Below are 21,205 nucleotides of genomic sequence, written 5' to 3' on the forward strand. Positions count from 1 at the left end.
GAAGTGAAAAGCTGCATGATTTTAAGAAATAAATCCATCAAGGCGTTTTAACTTCAAACCCTTGCTGCGGGCCCCAGTCCATCAGTTAATGTCTTGAGAAGTGAAAAGCTGCATGATTTTAAGAAATAAATCCATCAAGGCGTTTTAACTTCAAACCCTTGCTTCCAGCTAAAATATGAGTCCTCTATCCATAATATTGCTTTCTCCAATGAAAAAGTTGTCTCATCTGAATCAGGAGAGAAATCTGCTCCGTTTACAATCCAAAACAGTTCTAAACAAATATGTGGGTGGATTTTGATGTTAGAGGACAACAGGGGATGAACTTTCTCACTGTTATTATGGAGTATTTTGGCCAGAAACAATGGTTTGAAGTTAAAACAACGGATTTGTTTCCTATAAACGTGCAGCTTTTCTCTTCACAAGACATTAACTGATGGACTGGAGTGGTGTGGATTACTTGTGGATTATTGTGATGTTTTTATCAGCTGTTTGGACTCTCATTCTGACGGCACCCATTCACTGCAGAGGATCCATTGCTGAACAAGTGATGCAATGCTACATTTCTCCAAATCTGACAGAAACAAACTCATCTACATCTTTGATGGCCTAAGAGTGAGGACATTTTCAGCAAATTTTTATTTTTAGGTTAACTATTCCTTTAATTGTTCACATCACATTATGTACACACACACACACACACACACAGCTCATTTAAAACATGGCACAGGCCACAAAAACTATGAAACGGGTATAAATGGCATTGTTTAATTTGTGACATATTTTAAACATTCCTTTCTCAAAGATTCATATGACAAATGTACAGGAATCATTCTTTTCACATATATATTTATATATTTTTTTTCTCATGTTATTGCTTTGCAGTAAAATGCATTGGTTGGATATGTCCATTAAAGCATGACAATACATTCATATACGCGTTACAGATGTATTCAGTTATGGTTCATAGTAACTAACTTTACATGAAATATAGATATATTTATATTTTGATCATCTTACATTTATTATTATTATTATTGTTGACATGAATCCCACATCACGTTGATCTCACAGTGCACGGGGTCGCAGTTCATACACGTATTGAGTGTGTGTGTGTGTGTGTGTGTGTGCACTTATTTTGTAAGTTCCCATAAAATCCACAATATGTAGAGGTACAACAATTATGCCATCTCAATTATACTTGTTAAAAAAGTGACTTCATAAACAGATATGTGATCATTGTGTTGGTAGACAGAGAGAGTGTGTGCCTTAATATACAACAAAAACCTCAAATCAAGTCTCAAATGAAGAGCCCACCATTTCAACTGATGTTAAATCAGTTATGGTCAAAGCATCTCAAACGTACTGCATGTACAAATAAGTTTATCTAAAGAACAAATTACTTCCAACAGCTGTAAAAGTCTGCATTGTCAACATGCATTTGTACGGTAAATCAAATGTCCAGGTCAAAATTCACCCCAAGTAAGTAAATGAAGATATTATATTTTGCATAAAGTCTATTATTTAGAACCAAGAGCTTTTGCACCGAAACATCATTTTTGTGACAATTAAACATTTCCTATAAATTCTCATTATGTAATGCAACAAACAACTTATGCTCATTATTGTAATGCAACAATAACTATATATATATATAATGCACAATAAATAGTTCATTTAAGGGAATTACAATGGCAGCTTGTTTCCACCACAGGATTTAAAAAATAAAATTGCAACATTTAATCTCACAATTCTGACTTTTTTTCTCGTGATTCTGAGTTTATATCTCACAATTATGGCTTTTTTCACACAGTTCTCCAGAAAAAAAAGTTAGAATTGTGAGATATAAACTCACAACTGTGCCAGAATTGAGAGATAAAAAGTTGCAAAAACCTTTTTTCATCATTAAAAAAAAAACAGAATTGCGAGATGTGAACTCAGAATTTCAGAGGAAAAAAGTCAGAATTGCAAGATTTAAACTCGAAATTGTGAGGAGGAAAAGTCAGAATTGTGATTTAAAAAATTAGAATTGTGAGATTAAAAAGTCGCAATTATCTTTAAAAAAAAAATTTGTCATTCCATAACAGAAAAAAAACTGCGAGATGTAAGCTCAGAATTCAGAGGAAAACATTTTTAATCTCGAGATTTAAACACGAAATTGCAGGAAAAAAGTCAGAACTGTGAGATAAAAAGTCACAATTACTTTTTTTTAATTCCATAGCAGAAATGGGCTTCAATTACGGAGCCAATTACATGACATGCAAGAAAAAATTAATAAATCGTGCGCACAATTTATAAATCGAGGGAACGAAATAGTAAATCGTGCACACGATTTAGCCTACTATTTTTTTCCTGCATGCCATGTGTGGGGCTCCATATTCAAAAATAAACAAATCAAACCGAAAAAATAACATCAAAACATTGTAAGTTTAAGGGGAAAATGTGCTTCATTTTCATGAAATCAGTGTCACAATGAACAATTTTAATGGCACAAAAAAAGACTTCATGTGCAAAATATAACATCAGCTTTTGATTTGGGGTGAAATATAGGCTACCATGGACATGTTTTTGTGAGATTTAACCCAATTTTTTTTTTTATTACAAACTGGCACTAGAGAATATTAATCTATGCTTGGTTTTGTATTTTAAATGTTCCTGTATCCGACAGAAATGCATGAAGTGTCTGTACGAGAAGTCCAGAGGAACTACAGGAACTGTCTCTGGATGAAGTTGAGATTGCAGGATGCGCAAGACGTGCTGAAAAAAATAAACACCTTCATAGTTTCCATCGCTTCTCATTGAAACTCGTCTTCTGCTCAGAAGTTCAAGGTGACTCATCAGTCCGTGTCTGAGTCTGGAAGCGCCCTGTGAGGAGGAAGTTAATGCCCTGGAGAGCAAAGCCACTTCCTCCCTGCATAGTGTCCACTACAAGTCCACATCCTATTGCTATTTCACTCCCAACATTCATAAAAAAAATGTTGTCCGTATGCTGTGCACAGAAACAGCAGCTCTTATATTGCATAAACCCCGTTCTTCCGACACAAAAACAGCTGCGGATTCCCACAATGTTTGAGTCACGTTTCGATCCGCATGATGGGAAAACGTCTCCATAGAGGTTTGGTTCTGTAGCTGCCGGGTCGGAAACGGGCAAGGACCGTGGTTGCCATGGAGACGACTGTCCGGAGATCACCTCGGTGGAACGTCCCACAATGCACTGCAGTCGTGTACTGATGGTGGCTGTGCTTGTGCTGCAAAAAAATAATGAGCTTCCTCTGAGTTTTTGTCTTGTTTTCCAGTACAAATGCATTGTTAAATCAAGATGCATTTACTTGAGAAGCAAATTGACTTGCTTTTAAGTGAGTTTTTGCTTAAAACAGAAATATCAGAACAGAAATCTTGTTTTCTGACCCCACTCGCAGATATTTTTGTTGTTTTAAGCAAAACCTCACTTCATTTTGATACATATTTTTAAGAAAGCAAGACTTAGTTAATAGGCCTATCTTAAGTCATTTTGCATCTCAAATCTTGTTTTCTGAATTTTTTTTCAGATGTTTTCTTGTTTTAAGTAAAAGCACTTAATTTTTCAGAAAACAAGACTTGAGAGGAAAATTCGTTTTTTTTCAAAAGCAAGTGTTTTTTTCCTTAAAAGGAGAAAAGCTTAAACCAACTTAATTTTTCTGAAAACAAGACTTAAGTCATTTTTGCTTCTTAAGTCTTGTTTTCAGAAAAATTTATCAAAACGAAGTGTTTTTGCTTAAAAACAAATCTGAAGAATATACCTTTTAATAAAACAAGATGAGATGAAAATGACTTATGATAGGCCTTTTAAGTTTTGTTTTCTGAAAAAAAAAAAATAATAATTTATCAAGAATCTAAAAACGAAAAATAGCTGCCAACGGGGTCAGAAAAAAATAATCTTGTTTTCCCTTTGAATTAATTGTATTTTTCAGACTCAAATGGGAGATCCTTTTTCTTGTTTTAAGCAAAAACTCATTTAATTCTGATATATTTTTCAGTAAACAAGACAATCTTGATTCAAGAAATTGTATGTATATGTACTGGACAATAAGACAAAAATACTGAGTAAGAACATAATTTTTTTGCAGTGCATGGATTGGTCATGTGAGGGACTGTCTGGAGATCTTCCCCTGATACGCACAAATACACACACACAAACATCTACACACAAACACACGTCTGACAGAGGGAAGCACTTCTGAATGAGACCGAACCGCTCACTTGCATGCTTTAAAGTGCTCATTTCTACATTTCACAATGAAAGAATGGCTTCATGTGCCTCTCAAGAGCACAAGACCAGCCCAAAACCACCAGAAACCACATCGCAGATGCTCATCTATTAATAAATACGATTATTAAATCTCTTTGTAGGCAAGTTTATATTCACAGAGCTCTCAAAGAGGCTAAGACAAAACCTCCTAAAATCATCAAACAAGAACACTGCGTTTTCTGAATAAAAAATATACAAATTCACAATGCGAACCAAAATTATTCATTATCAGTATTTATGTCTGTTTTTCTAAATATCTAAATATCATTCAAACTAAATTTGAATTAATTCGATTTTTCCTGCAACTCAAAGCATTTGAATTTGACAATTTCTTACAATTCAAATATTTCAATTTGAACTATTAAACCTCATTTTGTTTTACTGTTATTACAATAGCAATGGATGATTTAAGCAATACTTTAATTGCTCTTGCATTATTTTTTATATTTTTCTTCCTTTAAAAAATAAAATAAAAATCGAACTAAATTTAGTCAAGTTTGAGAAAACAAAAACTTCGAAAACTCTTAATAACTCAATTATTTTTAAACACTTATTAGAATAAAAATGGATAGCATGTAATACTTCCATTTCTCTTGCATTTCTAAATGAACTTTTAAAGCATAAATCTAACCAAATACTCAGGTTTATGCTCAAACTATTTGTAAATGATGTAAGAAAATAATTCAAATCAACTTCATTGAAGATGTATTCTTTGCAATCTCTTAATAACTCAATGTCTTTATGTTTTCGAGTAAATGTATCTTGTTTAAATGATGTTTAGATATTTCTACTAAAAAAACAAGACCAAAAATACCGATTAAAAAAATCTTGTATGCAGAATAACCATGCATGTGTCCTAATCGTGCACGACACGCTTCCAATGACAAGTAATTAGTCCGTCTGCAACGAAAGAGTCAATGCTGCAACATAATCACAGCCAGCTGCATCACTGTTGATGATTAATATGCAGATTTTTTTAGACCAATGAGACTGCACGGATTTGCATGGACGATTGACCTGATTAGGACACAATAATAACGGAAAATGTTAATTTCTCTTGCATTTCTGTAGGCTAAAAAAAATGATATTCTGCAAAAGAACTCACAGTTGTGTGAGCAATAAAGACTTCACGAAGAGATTCAGCGGTTTAAAAAACAAAGTGACAAAGAAAAAGAAAGAGATCAGTGTAGGCATGTAGAAAAGGATGAATCCTCGTCCACAGACTCCGTATTTGCCATGCATTTTACAATATTAAACTGGAAGAGGAGAGCTGCCGAGGACAAGTTCCTCTTTCTGGGTCGAAATCTGGGGTCAGAGGTCAGCAAAATGAGCTTAAGTGGAAGATCGTATCCGTTTGTCCATCCATCCACAGTGAAACGAGTCGAATGAAAGGAGCTTGAATAAAGCGTTAGTCCTCATGAAGACTAACATGCGTCCAGTCTGAGGTGATGGTGGTTCTGGAGTGCAAGAACGGAGGTTGTGACATCAGGATGGTGCATTCTGGGATACGGAGCGGCCCATGAAATCTTAGTCTTCCTGACACATGGGCAGGTTGACGAAGGTGAAGACGTTATATTCGATCATGATGGAGAAGCAGAGGAAGACGGCGTACAGCACCAGCACATAGATGCCCAGCTTAAAGTCCAGCTTCCACCCGTTCAGATGAATCCCAAGAATCTGCAGGAGAAGAAACATCCTTTGATTGATTACATGCAGGAGTCAATTAGTGCAATGCAGTACTCATTTAATAAGTCTATCAATTATTAAAAGAATCGGGCTCTCAATTATGAAATGTCTAGCAGTTTGATTACTAAAACATTTCGCTAATAATAACTAAAACTACAAAGCAATTGTCAGTCACTTCATAAAAAGATTGGAAATAACTCTTGCCATTTCTATATTATCAAGTGCTAAACTGAATAGTTTCATTTTATTGTTTTTTAAATGTATTTAAAAGAATCAACAATTGATACAAAACATTTTCAGCAAATAAAAACTAAAACTGCAATATTCAGTTTAAGCAACAGTCAATCACTTCATTACAACATTAAAATTAAAATGTAAAAGTTTCAATGTATGTTTTTATGAATTTTTTTATTATTATTTGATTGAAAAGAATCAACCATTTGACTATCAAAACATTCAGCAAAGAATCCAACATTCAGTTCACTTCATAACATTAGAAATAACTGTAATTTAAACTGTATTGTCATTTCTATATTACAGAGTTAAACTAAATATTGCCATTTCATTTGATCTGTTTTTATTTATTTTTTAGTTTTTGATTGAAAAGAATCAACAATTTTACAATCAAAATATTCAGACAAAATCATTTCTATATTACAGTGTTAAACTGAATATTGCAGTTTCAATTGATCTGTTTTTATTTATTTTTTAGTTTTTGATTGAAAAGAATCAACAATTTTACAATCAAAATATTCAGACAAAAATGCAATATTCATTTTAAGCATTTGTCAATCACTTTGTAATAACTTTATAAATATATTTTTATTGTATTGTCATTATATTATCAAGTTCTAAACTGAATATTAGTTTAAATTGATAAACTTTTAATTACTGATATTTTATTATTTTTTGATTTATTTAAAATAATTGACCATTTCTTTAAAAATACATTCAGCGCATAAAATAAAAACCAAAAATACAATCCCTATGTTGTAACATTAGAAAATAATTGCTATTTAATAACATTTATAATTTATAATATTATAGTTTCAGTTTATCAATTTTTATTAGCTGATTTATATTAAAAGAATTGACAATTTGAATATCAAAATATATTCAGAAAAAAAACAATATTGAGTTTAATTGCCAGTCACTTCGTAATAACATTAGACAAAAAATTAAAAACGTATTGTCTTTTCAATATTATAAGTAAAAAATACAAATATAAGTGCTAAACCGAATATTAGTTTCAATTTATCTGTTTGTTTTTTTACTATTGTTTGATTGTTTTATTAGTTCGTTTATTAAAAATCAACAATTTGATTATCAAAATATATTCAGCAGATAAAATAAAAACTGAAAAAACAATCACTTTGTAATAATATTAGAAATAACTCGTTATTTTATAACATTTATAATATTTAATACTATAGTTTCAATTTATCTGATTTTTGTATTATTATTCTTCTGATTTATTTATCCAGATGTTTAGAATTTTTTTAAATAAATGTATAATTTTCTCCACACTTACGCAATGGTCAAAACTTCTAGTTAAGGATAAGTATTAATTTTAATGATCATAACTGTGATACCAGAATTAACAGGGAAACTATTTAACTATGAGCAGACCACACGATATCTGTGCTTGCAGAATTCCTCCAAATCAGCACACCTGTCACGCAAAAGCTAACAATTGTTTCATCTTTTCAGCAGGATTCACAGAGGAAGTCTACAGCTTGCATCTGAGCCTGATTGAGTCACGAATCGTCTCAGAAGAACCTGCTGATTTACTCACGGTGAGCGCGACAGATCCCAGCAGCAGCACCACAGAGTAAACCAGTCCCCGACTGCTTATCATCACCTGTGCGGAGGAAGAAACAGCATCATCAGCTCCCACAACGCCACTGTGCCATTACACCATTACAATAAAAACAGATCTCGCGTTTCAGACTCGTGTTCAATAGAAGCTGCTGGTTTCAGAGGAGCACAGCTTGATCTCTGCTCAAACAGAACGAGCTGCTGGATGTGCTTACAACTGATCCATAACTGACGGCCATGGTCTGCAGCACCCAGGGAACGCCGAGCCCCACCAGAATGTCAAAGACATTACTGCCGATGGTGTTGGACACGGCCATGTCTCCCAGACCTGCAGAAACGAGATACGCTTTCAGACTGAACAAGCAATGCCGACTCATCTTGCTGATTCAGAGGTCATTTCTCCTAAAGCCACACAAAATAAAGTCTCTGAAGTGTGATGTGGCTTGTCATGATATAAATGCAAACTGGTTGCAAATCTGCAAATCTTAGTTTGCATAGGAGCAGCATTGTAAAAAGGAAATTAACTGAAAAAGTAACTTATTAAATACATTTATCAGTGGTGAAACTAAAGCAAAAAAAATTAATAAGCAACTTAATAAGGAATGCAAAATAAGGAAAGTGGTGGAAAAAAAGAAAAAAACAAAAAGAAAAAGAAACTATATTATTCAATAAGCGATGCAAAACTATAAATGAAAAAGTGTCCACAAGAAGTACATTTTACCAAAATAAAATAAAAAATAATATTATTTATATTATTAAATAATTATTAAAATAAATAAATATGATTATTATCAACAATAACAACAACAACCGTTATTGTTTTAATTTATAAAATAACTAAATATTTAGTCAATTAAAAAAATTAACAACAACAAAACATAATTTAATTTAATTTAATTTAATTTAATTTAATTTAATTTAATTTAATTTAATTTAATTTAATTTAATTTAGTTTAGTTTAGTTTAGTTTGCTTTGAGTGTCCAGGTACACAAACACTTAACTATAAAAATTACATTTGGTGCCAGAAATGATTCAATAGCAATGCAAAACTATAAAGTAAACAGCAGAAAAGCAGCCACAAGAAGTGTTTCTATATAGGGTTATTTTATAAAACAAAATAAAAGATAATAATAACAATAATAATAACAATAATGATAATGATAACAATTATTATTAATAATTAAAAAAAAAAAAGTTTTATATTTAGTCACATGCAGCTGTTAATCATTATGTCATCACTATCAAAATATTGCTCCTTTTGTTTCCAGAAAAAAAAATCACTGGCTCAAAAACATGGACTATAAAAATACCTGTTGGTGCCAGAAATTACACACTTAAAAGGGTCATATGATGCTTTTTTTAAAGATCATTATTTGGTGTATTTGGTGTAACAGAATATGTTGACATGCTTTAATGTTCAAAAAACACATTCTTTTTCAAATACTGTACATTATTGTAGGTCCTCTATGCCCCGCCTCTCTCAAACGCTTCGTTTTCTACAAAGTCCCTCCTGTCACACACACGCGCGCGCACGCACACACACGATCCGCAAAACTCCGCATTTGAACAGTCAATAGCAACTACTTATAGATATGTGGGGGTGTGTTAGAACGAGCCGTTTTAGGGGGGTGTGGCAGAGTCTTAACTTTGATAAAGAATATCTCTTTGGTTTTGAGACTTTAGTCTTTGCAACTTCAGGGATCTTATCTATGCACAATCAGCTTGTAACACTCCAAAGAGAAAGGAAAACTTGAAATCGTATCATATGACCCCTTTAATCTTTTAGATACACACATTTGAACTTCAATGTAATATGAGCCTCAATATGTTTCTATGGCTGGAAGAGTCAAAAGAGAACCATTACTAACTCATCCTAAAAGCTATATTCTGTACTCTAATCTTGGATTCTCCACAGGGCAGACAGCATTGCGATGCAGTCCATGTCTGAAGTAAAGTGACTGATAGTGACACAGGAACAGGAAATCACATTCTCTGTTCTGTTCTGCTTTGATCAGATACGTGAAAGTAAAACAGTCTGTATTTCATGTTAAATTCATCCTGCCGCAGTTTTATTGATCAGAACGGAGCGAACGATCTACCTTGACGAGCCACAATCAGGCTGGCGATACAGTCCGGGACGCTCGTGCCCGCCGCCAGAAACGTGATGCCCATGATGACATCGGGAATGCCGAGCGTGTATCCGATGATCGTCACCTAGAAGACAGAGTAAAGCTTTCATATAAACAAGACAGACAAACTGGAGAGAGAGAGAGAGAGAGAGAGAGAGATTTACAGACGTACCATCCACACCATGAAGTAGGAAAAGACGGCGATCCAGACGGTGGAGAGGATGAACGAGAGCATGAAGTATTTCTCCCAGCGAGACTTGGCACAGTTTGGGATGGTGAAGTACAGGATCAATAACAGCGGCCAAGAGATCAGCCATTTAGTTCTGTTCATACAGCCGGCTGAAACACACAACATACGGATTTACAAGATCACTGTAGTACTGTAAATTCATCCTCTGTTCCTTTAACCCTCATGTATAAAATTAAATAAAATTTAATAAAAATTAAATTAAATTAAATTAAATTAAAAATAAATAAATAAATAAAATAAAACACAACAAAACAAAACAAAACACAACTAAATAAAAAAATTAAAAACAATAAATAAATAAATAAATAAATAAATAAAAATAAATAAATAAAGAATTAAAAAATAATTAAATTAAATTAAATTAAATTAAATTAAATTAAATTAAATTAGTTTGATGACTGGGACAGGATTTTCTTTTTCCTGATGCTAGTTAATATTATAATATTAGACCAGTGGTCACCAACCTTTTTAAGCCCAAATTCCCTGACCTCGGCTTTTCTCCCTAAGATCTAACTATTAAAGAATTGACAGAAAAAGACAGCCCAGATTGTCCTTCCAATTTGAGGCCTTTTATTAAGTATTTTAATTAGTGATGCACCGATCATGATTTCTCATGGCCGGTTTAGATTCTAGTTTTTTCTTTTTTTTTTTAAACAAGCAAATTGGTTGTAAAGCAAATGCTTTTAAATCTCTCATTATGCAATATTATTACCAAATACTGAATTCAATCTTTTGATCAACATGTTTTCTCTCAATCAGCACAGGTTTTGCATCTCTTTTAGGAAGTGATTAATAATAGGACTAAGTGATTTCAGTTTTTGAGTGAAAATTGCCATAATTATCCACAAATAATCCAAAAAGAGATCTAAAACCTGTGCTAATTGTAAGAAAACAAGTTGGCAAAAAGACTGAATCCAAGATTTGATAAAAATATAGCATAATGAGATTTACAAGCAGTTTTTAAAAGACCAATCATTTTTGACCGGTAAAGGATTAGGTTAAAAAGCTAATTATTTTGCTCCTTTCTGAGGTGCTTTTTCATTTCTATCACGTCCATTTCTTTTCTGTATGTATGTGGTGATTTTGGCACAAATGTTGTCTTCTGAAAAGAAGCTCTGGGTTCCTCACCTGGTAATCTGAACGGTGAGGTGAGCTCACTCTCTTTATCTTCAGTGGTTTTGTCTTCTGGCACGTTTCCATTCTCGATGTCTGGCTTGCCGTCCACCACAGCTGTCTCCACGCCGTTAGCCGACTGGACCAACCTCTGACGCTACACACAACAAACACTCTGTTCTAGAAATGCATCAACATTAAAAGTCTGGCTGATACTGATGAGCTGATGAGAAATGGCTAATGTTACAATTGTTGCACTAATTTGTCTAAATAGTTTTTAGACAAAATAGACTTTTTTTTTAATTAATTAAAAAAAATTTGCTATAAGTTTGATTGCATCATATAATAACTGCTGTTAATAGTGTTCATCGTCTGTTTGATTACGTCTTTAATTGATTTTTCTGTACATTTCTGCCATATGTACATTAACTGATAAGCTACCACTAAATATTGTAGAAACATAATTTGCTGTAAAGTTGCTTTGCATCGATTTGTATCGTAAAAAGCGCTATACAAATAAACTTGAATTGAATTAAATAAAATAACAACAATAAAAAATAATTTTAGGCATCACAACATTAATATACAATATGAAAAATGTATTTTCATTTTGATTTTTGATGAAATTTTAATTAAATTGTCTTATTAAATGATTTGTGACCCTAGACCACAGTCATAAGAGTCAATTTCTCAGATTTATACAAATAAATAAGCTTTCTATTGATGTATGGTTTGTTAGGATAGGACAATATTTGGCCGAGATACAACTATTTGAAAATCTGGAATCTGAGGGTGCAAAAAAATCTAAATCGCCTTTAAATTTGTCCAAATTAAGTTCTTAGCAATGCATATTACTAATCAAAAATTAAGTTTTGATATATTTACGGTAGGAAATTTACAAAATATCTTCATGGAACATGATCTTTATTTAATATCCTAATGATTTTTGGCATAAAAGAAAAATCGATCATTTTGATCCTTACAATGCATTTTTGGCTATTGCTACAAATATACCTCAGCGACTTAAGACTGGCTTTGTGCTCCAGGGTCATATTTATCATTTGAATTTGAAGTATCGTTCAAAAGTTTGGGGTCAGTAAGATTTTTAAAAACGAATTCATATTTTTACTCAGTAAGGACACATCAAAAGTGATAGTAAAGACATTTATAATGTTTTTAAAAAATCATTTCAAATAAATAGAATAAATAAATGCTATTCGTCAAAGAATCCTGAAAAGTGTCACGGTTTCCAGGAAAATATTAAGCAGTTTTCAAGATTGATAATAATAATCAGAAATGTTTCTTGAGCTGCAAATCAGAATATTATACTGATTTCTGAAGATCATGTGACACTGAAGACTGGAGTAATGATGCTGAAAATACAGCTTTGATCACAGAAATAAATTACATTTTACAATATATTCACATTGAAAACTGTTATTTCAAATTTTAATAATATTTCACAATATTTTTACTGTATTTTTTTATCAAATAAAAAGAGTCTTGGTGAGCATAAAAGAGACTTATTTCAAAATTATAAAAACATACAGACCCCAAATTTTACATAATTTATATTATTTTATTTATATATATGTTTTTATATGTCATGAAAATAATGACACATTAATAATAATAATAATAATAATATCTAATAAACAATATTTTTAATAATGTGAGATTTACTTGTGAGATTTACCTTTTCATGTCTTTATATATGCTGCAAATACACTGCAAATATATATGCACATTTTTTTTAATAAACATGAATACTCCATAAAAAAAATGTCATTTTATTTATTTATTATTATTATTATTTTGCTGTATCAGAGTGTTGTCTGTGCATTCAGGTGTCTGCCGTACCTCTGTTATAATGAGACGGCTGGCCATGCGCAGACGAGTCTTGGGTCCGAAGTGGTTTGTGACCATCACACGGAGACCGGCTTCAGGGAAACGGTAATTTGGAGGACTGGCGTTGATGATTTCATCAACCATTAACACCGACCCTCGACTGTAAACCTTACTGGACTTGACTTGAGAAAGACAATCCATAAAATCCATAAAATAACACAAAACACACAGATTATTATAGGACTGATTTCTTTCTTGCTATTCAAAATCAACATGTTTTAGCACTTACATGAGACATTTACTCCATCCCAAATTATTGGCTATATTTTCAGAGAAGCATCAGAGAAAGAGCGTGCAGTAAACGCAGAAAGGTTTAGTAAGACTAAACAGGCAGGCAGAGTTAAACGTGAAGATACCGAGGCCAGAAACAGGCAGATGAGGAATGAGGAAAGAGACAAACTCTGGTGAAAAGAGTAAAGAGACAGAAGTGATGGATGAGGCAGTGACGGTACCTCTCAATCACAGACGGACAGAAGCAGCGAGAAGAGATCTCAAGAGCTGAATCAGGAGGACATTTCTCTCACAAACATAAAACATAATTGGACAAAAGACTAGTTGTGCTGTTCAGAGCATGTGCAATAAATAAGACGTCCAAGAAATATGTGACCCTGGAGCACAAAAGCAGTCTTAAGTCGCTGGGGTATATATCCAAGAAATATGTGACCCTGGAGCCCAAAAGCAGTCTTAAGTCGCTGGGGTATATTTGTAGCAATAGCCAAAAATACATTGTATGGGTCAAAATTAAAGATTTTTTTTATGCCAAAAATCATTAGGATATTAAGTAAAGATCATGTTCCATGAAGATATTTTGTACATTTCCTACTTTAAATATATCAAAACTTAATTTTTGATTAGTAATATGCATTGCTAAGAACTTCATTTGGACAACTTTAAAGATGATTTTCTCAATATTTAGATTTTTTTTTTGCACCCTCAGATTCCAGATTTTCAAATAGTTATATCTCGACCAAATATTGTCCTATCCTAACTAGGCCTGTCGCAATAATCAATATATCGACTTATCGCGCAATACATGTACATGACCTCAATAATTTTTGGTGATGCAATATATGTCTTTTGCAGCTTCTTGTACATAATGTGGTGTAGTCATGAGGTGCTAGTTCAAATTTAAAAAATGATTTTACAAAAAAGGTTTCATCTGCAGATATGGTCTTATTTATGGTCTTGCCATCCTTGTGCATTTTTCTTTTTTTTCTTCTTGTTACTTTGCCCTTTTTGTTAGAAAATGTTTATTTACTATTTATTCAGGTTTTTTAAGGTATCTAATATTTTGATACTTAATTTCCATCTAAATATTCTTAAAAATTAAAATTGGTTGTCATTTGGAAGAGTGTAGGTGTCACGATTTCGGTTCATGGACTTCCGTTTATTCACCACCAGATGTCACCCTTTCCATTACATTGACTCTCGCACTACACAAACTGTTGCATAGCACCCCGGACTACATTTCCCATCATTCTTTGCACAATTTGCACACTGCCCTGATTGCACTCATTTCACACAGCTGTTTCTAATTACCTCATTCACTATATAACACCCACTCTAACCACCTTTCTCTGCTGAGTATTGTTTAGCCTGTACCCCTTTCCGAGTCTCCGTGTTTTCCTTGTTTTGCCTTGCCTTGCCTGTTTTTGCGGTTTTTGATCTTTGCCTGTTTTCTTGGATTTCTCCCTCTCGTCTCGCCTCTGTGATTCTGTCTGCTTATCTGTGACCTACGCTAGCCCTGTGACTATTCTTGTGTTTTGCCCGCCTTATACCTGTTTGCCAGTGTTTTGACCCTGCCTGTGTACCACGTCTCTTAATTAAAGCCTGCAGATGGATCCACATGTCTCATGTCTTGTCAGCCCCGTTACAGAATACTCAGCCGAACAAGGATCCAGCGGCTTTTCCAGTGGACTCTGGCCAGGTATGGACCCAGTCACCCAGCTACTACATCTTCGGCAAGGAGGCCTTTCTATTGAGGAGTATGTTCACCGGTTCTGTGTAGGTTTTGATCTTCGCCTGTTTTCCTGGATTCCTCCCTTTAGCCTTGCCCCTGTGACTCTGTCCACAGTTCATCGACCCATGCTAGCCCTAGGATTATTCTTGTGTTTTGCCCGCCATATACCTGTCTGCCTCTGTTTGACCCTGCCTGCTTTATGACCACGTCTGTGTCTTCTCCTATTAAAGCTTTGCATTTGGATCCGAACGTCTCACGTCTCGTCAGCCCCGTTACAGAAGGCCTTGTATTATTATGCTGTTACATTATGATTATATATTCAGTGGCATAAAAGGGTCTTTAAAATGACAATATTATCGCAATTAACAAAAAGTTGTTAAAACCATACATCAATGGAAAGCTTATTTATTCAGCTTTCAGATGATGTATAAATTTCGAAAAATTTACCCTTATGACTGGTTTTGTGGTCCAGGGTCACAAATATCTTTAAAAATCGAGTTTAAAACAAACACAACAAACTCTTAGAAATGCCTTCTTTGTTTTCATGTTGCTTTCACACATTGACATTTTCATGAGGTCTTAATATTTAATAATCTGAACTAACCTTGAGAAAAAAGCTCAAATGAAAAACGATCTAATATTTTTAAGAATAAGAATCTGACTGGTAAAAATGCCTATGAAAAGAACTTGCAGTACAAGATCATGGCAAAAATTTGTACAAATTATTTCTCGGTTTTGATAAGGATTTGATTTGTTTATTAAGAGCTTCTTCATTATACTGTATATTATAATACTTTTTTTTTCTATAATATATCATTTTATGTTTGTGTGTATATATATATATATATATATATATATATAAACATTCAGTAATTGAATACATTATTCAATGTTTTTTAAATAACTTAAAGATTATGCCAAGATGTTGTGCCAAATTTTAAAAATATGTATATTTCTGCTTCTGACATTTATTGGTAACTCTTATCAATATTGTTCCATTAGTTAACTACATTAGTTAACATGAACTAAAAGTGAAATATACTTGTAAAGCATTTATTAATCTCAGTTTGTATTAATTTCAACATTTACTAATTCATCATTAAAATGTATGGACCTGAACTCCGTGCATTTATTAATTAACATTGACAAAGATGAATAAATACTGTAACAAATGTATTGCTCATTGTTAGTTAATATTAGTTAATGCATTAATTAACATTAACTAATAAGTGTTCCCCATGTATTTCTTCATTATGAGATTATTAATTATATAATAATAATAATGTTGTGTAATATATTTAAAAATAATTTAATTCAGTAACTGAAAATATCATTCAAGTCGCAGTATGTATGAATTACTTTTCTTACATTATAGACATATAGCATAAAGACACCCTAGAAAGATAATTTTTATTGGAGCATAACTGACTGTATTTAAAACTTGCAGAACTTTGGAACATACAGTGTTTTAAACACATTACATTTCAAGTAAGAGTAAAGGCACACTTGTATCACATGTTTTGTACTGCGGGACAGGTGACCTCATGTTTTTTACTTGAGGTTGACATGAGTATAGAATTATGGAGTATGACTTGTATTAAATCTGAAGTTTTAAAGCCTGTCTGTTTAGTCTTACCTGGACCCAACAGCGGTATGGACGGATCGTCCCAGTTACAGTCTAAACTGTCTTTACCATCCTCCAGTTCACTGCCGGCCGCTGCGTTTCCATTGGCAACGTTCTTGTCGCTCCGTCTTGTGAAAAACTTCTGCAAGCTTGCATTAAATCTAATATAGACAAAAACAAAATGACAGACAGACAATTTTAGTTTCTTCTGCTCACCAAGGCTGCATTTATTTGATGAAAAATACAGTAAAAACAGTAATATTGTGAAATATTATTACAATTTAAAATAACACTTTTCTATTTGAATATATTGTAAAATATAATTTATTTCTGTGATCAAAGCTGAATTTTCAGCATCATTACTCCAGTCTTCAGTGTCACATGATCCTTCAGAAATCATTCTAATATGCTGATTTGCTGCTCAAGAAACATTTCTGATTATTATCAATGTTGAAAACAGTTGTGCAGCTCCATATTTTTGTGAAAACCGTGATGCATTGTATTTTTCAGGATTCACAGATGAATAGAAACTTCAAAAGAACAGCACGTATTTGAAATAAGAATCTTTTGCAAAAACATAAATGTATTTCCTGTCACTTTTGATCAATTTAATGTGTACTTCTGAACATAAATCATAATATTTTGTTTTATCACTATTTCTGAACTTTATTCTATTTTGCAAGCATGTGTATATATACTCACTTCATGATGAGGATATATACAGCATACATGACCACCAGCACCAGACTCTCCCACCTGTAACACACAATCAAAACCAGACGTCAGGCGGAAGTTTACAAAAATCAGACAAGAGTGCAAAACAAAAAGAGACTCACCACACAATCTTTTCATCATAGATGAACTGATGTCAGGTGACAAGAAGACAAACAAAAAGATAATCAGTGCAGTTATAGTCTAGTTCCAGTAGAATTTTAACTAAATAAGCTAAATACATTTGAATATTCAGCATAAAAAATTTATATATGTATCCCAAATTATTCCCAAATTTGACGTAAAAGAAACCCCTAAGATGTAAAATGATTATTGCAATATTTTAACACAACATATTTGCATGTCCACGTTCTCAGTTAATGGTCACATGACAGGCAGGTAAACAAATGTGTTTTATCTTTATTGTTACTTCATTATTATTATTATTATTTTACATTTTTATGATTTTATTAATTATTAGTTTTTCATCATCTCTGCATTACAGGATGTAATGTTTATACGTTTTATTTGAGACTCACCACAATTAGAGCAACTACAGACAATATGTAGAAGAAAGAATCACGGAAAACAGGCCACCAGGTCAGTAAGACCACCTACAGACATCAACACAGACTACTGTTAAATACATAGAGCATAATGCACACTGTACACTGAATACGACCTATGATTTACAAACAAAAAAAACATGAAATGAAGTGTTATTAATATTGAAAAAAAATCACATTGGAAATGGAAGGACAGGTTGAGTGCGATACATTTTTCCATGTTACACATTTTAGCAAATGCACTGACCACATATTTTCTTAAATATTTACCAGATTCCTCAATAGCTTTGAAGCACTTTCAGAAAAGAGCCACATCTACGGTGGCCGAGAAGTGCAGAACAAATCACAATTCTGAAAACAAAATAACAAATTACAAACGCAAATGCAAGTCTAAAAAACAAAATAACAATTCAGAAAGCATGACAACAATTCAGAAAACATTATAACAAGTCAGAAAGCACAACGACAAATCAGACAAACCGGAAGAGGTAGGTATAGTTTGAGACGGCACCATTGGTTTGGGATTACTCACCGCTGACTGGACGAGACATCTGTCAATCAATGTATACAGGGAAGAACCAGCCGAAGAACAGCAGAGTCATGGTAGAAAGTTCGGAGATGGTATTAAAGTAGCTCAGTTTAAATGTATTGTATGAATTGCCCTCACTGTGGAATAAAAAATACGGAGTGTATATTTACATTTAGTTAAAAGTGGCTGTAGAACATCAGCTCCAGTGGTACAGATGGATAAGTGCTTGCCCTTGGCTTTTTGATGCGATCAACCCGGGTTTCGATCCCTCCTTTTGCCGAACTTTTTTTCCCTCCCTTTTCAAATCTCGTATCACATCGTAAAGGCATTTATTTTCAATAAAAATTAAGGAAATAATCAAAAAGTTGAAAATAAAGTATCGGGTAGGGTTAGGGTAGGTGTAGGGAGGGCTTTATTGTACCAATAAGGTGGCATCCATTTAATAATTTAAATTTAAATTATAATTTACACTCAATACGTTATTATTGCATACTGTTTTATAATGTACTACAATACTGAAGTGCAGATAATTGCCACTATTTGCAACAAGTAGTATACTTGATAGTAGAAATCCTGCTATTTTAACATAGTGTAACTAGGTATTTGCACTTAGTGTAAATAGCATATTGCTAAAAAATACTGCTATTTTCACTTAGTGTAAATATAATCCATTACTAATACGAGATTTGAAAAGGGAGGGAAAAAAAGTTCGGCAAAAGGCAGGATCGAACCCGGGTCGATCGCGTCAAAAAGCCAAGGGCATGCACTTATCCATCTGTACCACTGGAGCTGATGTTCTACAGCCACTTTTTACTACATGTAAATATACACCCCGTATGTTTTATTCCATAGTGAGGGCAATTCATACAATACATTTAAACTGAGCTACTTTAATACCATCTCCGAACTTTCTACCACGACTCTGCTGTTCTTCGGCTGGTTCTTCCCTGTATACATTGATTGACAGATGTCTCGTCCAGTCAGCGGTGAGTAATCCCAAACCAATGGCGCTGTCTCAAACTATACCTACCTTTTCCGGTTTGTCTGAATTGTCGTTGTGTTTTCTGACTTGTTATTTTGTTTTCGAATTTGTTATTGTGTTTTTTGACTTGTTATAATGTTTTCTGAATTGTTGTTGTGTTTTCTGAATTGTTATTTTGTTTTTTAGACTTGCATTTGCATTTGTAATTTGTTCTTTTGTTTTCAGAATTGTGATTTGTTCTGCACTTCTCGGCCACCGTATACATCTTATCAAAAACCACTTACACTCATGAAAATAAAGGTTCCAAAAGTGGGTTTTCACAGTGATGCCGTAGAAGAACCATTTTGGTTCAACAAAGAACCTTTCAGTAAACATTTCTTAAAAGAACCATTTTTTTTCTTAGTGTGAAGAGCATTTTAATCATCTGTAGAACCTTTTTCCACTATAAAGAACATTTTGTGGATTGAAAAGTTTCCATGGATGTTAAAGGCTCTTCATGGAACCATCAATGCCACTAAAGAACCTTTCTTTTTAAAGGTTTTTGAGGTTCTTTGGAATTTAAGTTCTTGATGTCTCATTCCAGATTCTTCATATCAGTGTTTTGGCGCTGGCTTCTTAAATGCACCATTATCTAGATGGTTTTCTATAGATGCATCAATAAAATACTGTTGATTTTAAACTGGGAAGTCTGATTATTTTCCACAAACTGGTTCTTTTGGACAGTTTGTTTCAATGAACTTGTTCAAATTACTGCTTCACCAGTTCATTTATGTAATTATGCAATGACTTAACGTAGGGCTGCACGATTATGACAAAAATCGTAATTGTTGATTATTCCCTTGAAATTGTAATTGCGATTATTAATTACGATTATCACAATTTACATTGAATGATGTTTATATCATTGTTTGATGCAACTGCATGCCGTATTTTTATATGAAAATAAACAAGCTGAAAACACTAACTGAAAAACTTTGTGCTTTTCTGTAGTATTGAGCCTCAAATGCCAACTATACATCGGATTGGTTTCTTCTTTAAATGATAAAAAAGTAAAAATATGAATGGCATTATAATGTTATACTACAACTAAAATTAAAATAATGGGAAAAACCTTTAAGATAACATGTAGAAAGAAAAAAACGCATCTTAAGCACGCAGAATAACATAAGTGGACTTTGAACGATTAATTGCCGCTTTGAACGATTACATAATTGTGGCATCCATAATTGTAATCGCGATTAGAAATTCGATTAATTGTGCAGCCCTAATGTAACGTATGCAGAATATATTTTTGCTCCTTTTGAGTCGGAGCGACAGTCAGGAACGTCCAAAAGTGAGTTTTGATTGAGTAACTTGTAGATCTGTGCTGCTCGAGCCACAAACTGTTTCAGATGGTTCAGTCCGATTTAGTGAACCGGTTGAACTAGTTCACCAAAAAGAACCGGTTCAACAAAAGAATGATTCGATCGTGAACCGGAAATCACTCCGGACTGTTTGCCTGAGGCTCTGAATTACAGAGAATAATGTTGGAAATAATGTTTGGTTTCTTGCACAGACTGATCGTTTCTCTTCATAAGACCATTTTGTGTTCCCTGATATGCTTTTTTTTTTTTTTATGAATAACCAAGACCCACAGTTTCTGC

The 21,205-nt window shown here is 33.1% G+C and overlaps 1 protein-coding gene across 1 annotated transcript in view; it reads right to left on the minus strand.

Annotated features, from left to right (window-relative positions):
- Positions 1 to 4,843: 4,843 nt before the first annotated feature.
- LOC107559124 (sodium/potassium/calcium exchanger 4-like) overlaps positions 4,844 to 21,205 on the minus strand; it is a 35,499-nt gene continuing 19,137 nt past the window's right edge. The window contains exons 7-17 of the mRNA XM_016242856.1: positions 18,025 to 18,099; positions 17,611 to 17,636; positions 17,477 to 17,530; positions 16,844 to 16,935; positions 13,143 to 13,312; positions 11,298 to 11,439; positions 10,092 to 10,258; positions 9,890 to 10,004; positions 8,005 to 8,117; positions 7,767 to 7,832; positions 4,844 to 5,962 (exon numbers count right to left, since the gene is read on the minus strand). Of these exons, the coding sequence (XP_016098342.1) occupies positions 5,813 to 5,962; positions 7,767 to 7,832; positions 8,005 to 8,117; positions 9,890 to 10,004; positions 10,092 to 10,258; positions 11,298 to 11,439; positions 13,143 to 13,312; positions 16,844 to 16,935; positions 17,477 to 17,530; positions 17,611 to 17,636; positions 18,025 to 18,099 (1,170 nt within the window). The 3' untranslated portion in view covers positions 4,844 to 5,812. The remainder of the gene's footprint in view (positions 5,963 to 7,766; positions 7,833 to 8,004; positions 8,118 to 9,889; positions 10,005 to 10,091; positions 10,259 to 11,297; positions 11,440 to 13,142; positions 13,313 to 16,843; positions 16,936 to 17,476; positions 17,531 to 17,610; positions 17,637 to 18,024; positions 18,100 to 21,205) is intronic.

Source organism: Sinocyclocheilus grahami, unplaced genomic scaffold, assembly GCF_001515645.1.
Source record: "Sinocyclocheilus grahami isolate Dianchi unplaced genomic scaffold, SAMN03320097.WGS_v1.1 scaffold674.1, whole genome shotgun sequence".
NCBI lineage: Eukaryota > Metazoa > Chordata > Actinopteri > Cypriniformes > Cyprinidae > Sinocyclocheilus > Sinocyclocheilus grahami.